A 2,344-nucleotide genomic window follows, 5' to 3' on the forward strand; every position below is an offset into this window, starting at 1 on the left:
CTCGCTTTTAATTGGATTCATTGACTCTTTTCTTCCTTTACATCTTAGAGAGGAATGCCATTTTTTTAACTAAGTCATGAAAAGCCTGCTTCACTTGCTTGTTTCTCAGTGTGTAAATAAAGGGATTCAACATTGGTGAAATGGAAGTAATAAGGAGTGAAATCCCTTTATTAATAGCTACCTCATCCTTGGCTGAAGGCTTGACATAAATGAAGATGCAGCTACCATAAGTAATGGAAACCACAATCATGTGGGAAGAACATGTGGAAAAGGCTTTTTTCCTTTGCTGGGCAGAGGGAAACCTTAGAATAGTCCTGATGATATAAATGTAGGAAAGAACTACACACATGAGGGTGATGATGAATGTCAACACAGCACACACTATCACCATCTGCTCTATCACCCACGTGTCTGAGCAAGAGATCTTCAGGAGGGGAGATGCATCACAGCAAAAATGATCAATGAGGTTTGAGTCACAGAATTCCAGGCCCAAACCCAGACTAATTGGTGGGAGAATGATGATCAGTGCTGCTAACCAACAGAAGAGGATGAGGTTCTTGCAGACTCTGCTGTTCATGATGGTGGTGTAATGTAGGGGTTTGCAGATGGCCACGCAGCGATCATAGGACATGGTGGCCAGAAGAAAAAATTCGGCTACTGCAAAGAGGTCTATAAACAAGAGTTGACTGACACAAGCATTATAGGTAATGGACTTGTCCCCAGTTAATATGCTATATAAAAATCTGGGAACACAAGCAGTTGTGAAAGAAATTTCTAAGAAGGAGAAATTTTGAAGGAAAAGATACATAGGTGTTTTAAGGTGGGAATCAATCAGAGTGAGGGTGATGATGGTTACGTTTCCAGATACACTCAACATGTAGGAAACAAATAGAAAGATAAAAAGCAAGCTTTTCAGTCGAGCATCATCAGTCAGTCCCAGCAAGGTGAAGGTTATTAGTGCCGTTTGGTTTTTCATCCTTGATTATTGTCTCTTGTCCATTCTGCTGGAAACAATAAGGAAGGCTTTATATGAGGAACTCCAGAGTCCTGATCATCTTCCAATCTCAAGAAAAGGAAACCTGAGAGTGATTCCTATACAACTGGTCAGTGGGGAAGAAAGCACTTAAACACTTGCTAATGCTTGACCACCTCTTGTATCACATGAACTGACTGTTTATATTTAAATCACATATTCACACTGCTGTTTCTAATTACAGTTTAGCTGTAATTGGTGTCAGTTCAACATATTACCTTGTAAACATTATTGAAAAACAAGTCCTAAAAGTTGCTTTTTGATTTATTATTTTCTCAATAAAAGTTGCTTTTGGATCCATTACTCCCCACCCCCAATTCCTAACTCCAGACATGCTTCTAGCAAGAAAGTACCTAAAAAACTAACAATGGTCTTTATTAAGAAAATTCTTACATTGAAGTTTAAATGTATATTAGTTATTAAACTGACAATGAATACTTGTTACACTTTTACTGGATACATGTTCTTAAATATTCATTTAAATATGTTACAATCCAAACTTCTTGAGGTTTTACTCACAGAAAATTTATTTCAAATGTATGCATTTTATATCATTAATATTATCCTAGGCTATATTTTACTTCTACTGTTAGAATATAATATCTATGTTATACATTTTTATGAGTTTTAGGATATGCTAGTGCTACAAAAAGAATTTCCTAGTTTACAGGCAGAAATCTGGGATTATATCCTCTGGTTAATTAACTTCCTTTTAGATTCCTTTGACAGTAAAAACCCTAATGCCCTCTAACCACCTGCTATAGTTTCGTATTCTCTGGATCTTTTTTAAAAGTTGTTTTTCTACTAGAGTTGTTTCATTTTTCCCCCATTGCTCTCCCCTGCCCCACCAATGTCCCTCTTCTCCCACAGTCAATCCCCACCCCGTTGTCCATGTCCACGGGTCATTTATACTAGTTCCTTGAATAGACCCTCCCCCTTCTTATTCTCTAGATCTTGAGCGTTCTTTTCCCATCAGAGGGTTCTAGTTAAGATCAGATTTTTATATTAAATATTCAAACTAAATTTTTATTATTTTTTTCTAAATACATTTCACAATGATATATTTCCCCTTCTTGTATGTATAGTATGTGTTTAATTCAAAATCTATGACACAAGTAAGGTAATATTTGGACTATGTTTATAGAAGTAAAGAGCCATATCCTGATTTTAAATGTTTTTGGATAGCCTTAATTCTGCTTGGAATATATTCAATCACCTTATTATAAATGACATTTAACAATATCAGGTTTAACAAGGTTTAGCAATTTCTCAAATATACTTGCACATTTTTACTTAAATGTCACCTACTTA

General features: G+C 35.7%; 1 protein-coding gene across 1 annotated transcript; it reads right to left on the bottom strand.

The window, feature by feature from the left end:
• Positions 1-37: 37 nt before the first annotated feature.
• On the bottom strand, positions 38-976 carry LOC150011911 (olfactory receptor 6C2-like). Its single transcript, XM_090275601.1, has one exon. It carries the CDS (start codon positions 974-976, stop codon positions 38-40), a length of 939 nt encoding a protein of 312 aa, XP_090131727.1.
• Positions 977-2,344: the final 1,368 nt, after the last annotated feature.

The sequence above is a fragment of the Furipterus horrens genome, unplaced genomic scaffold (genome assembly GCF_987537825.1).
Source record: "Furipterus horrens unplaced genomic scaffold, mFurHor1.1.pri manual_scaffold_4, whole genome shotgun sequence".
NCBI classification, from domain to species: domain Eukaryota; kingdom Metazoa; phylum Chordata; class Mammalia; order Chiroptera; family Furipteridae; genus Furipterus; species Furipterus horrens.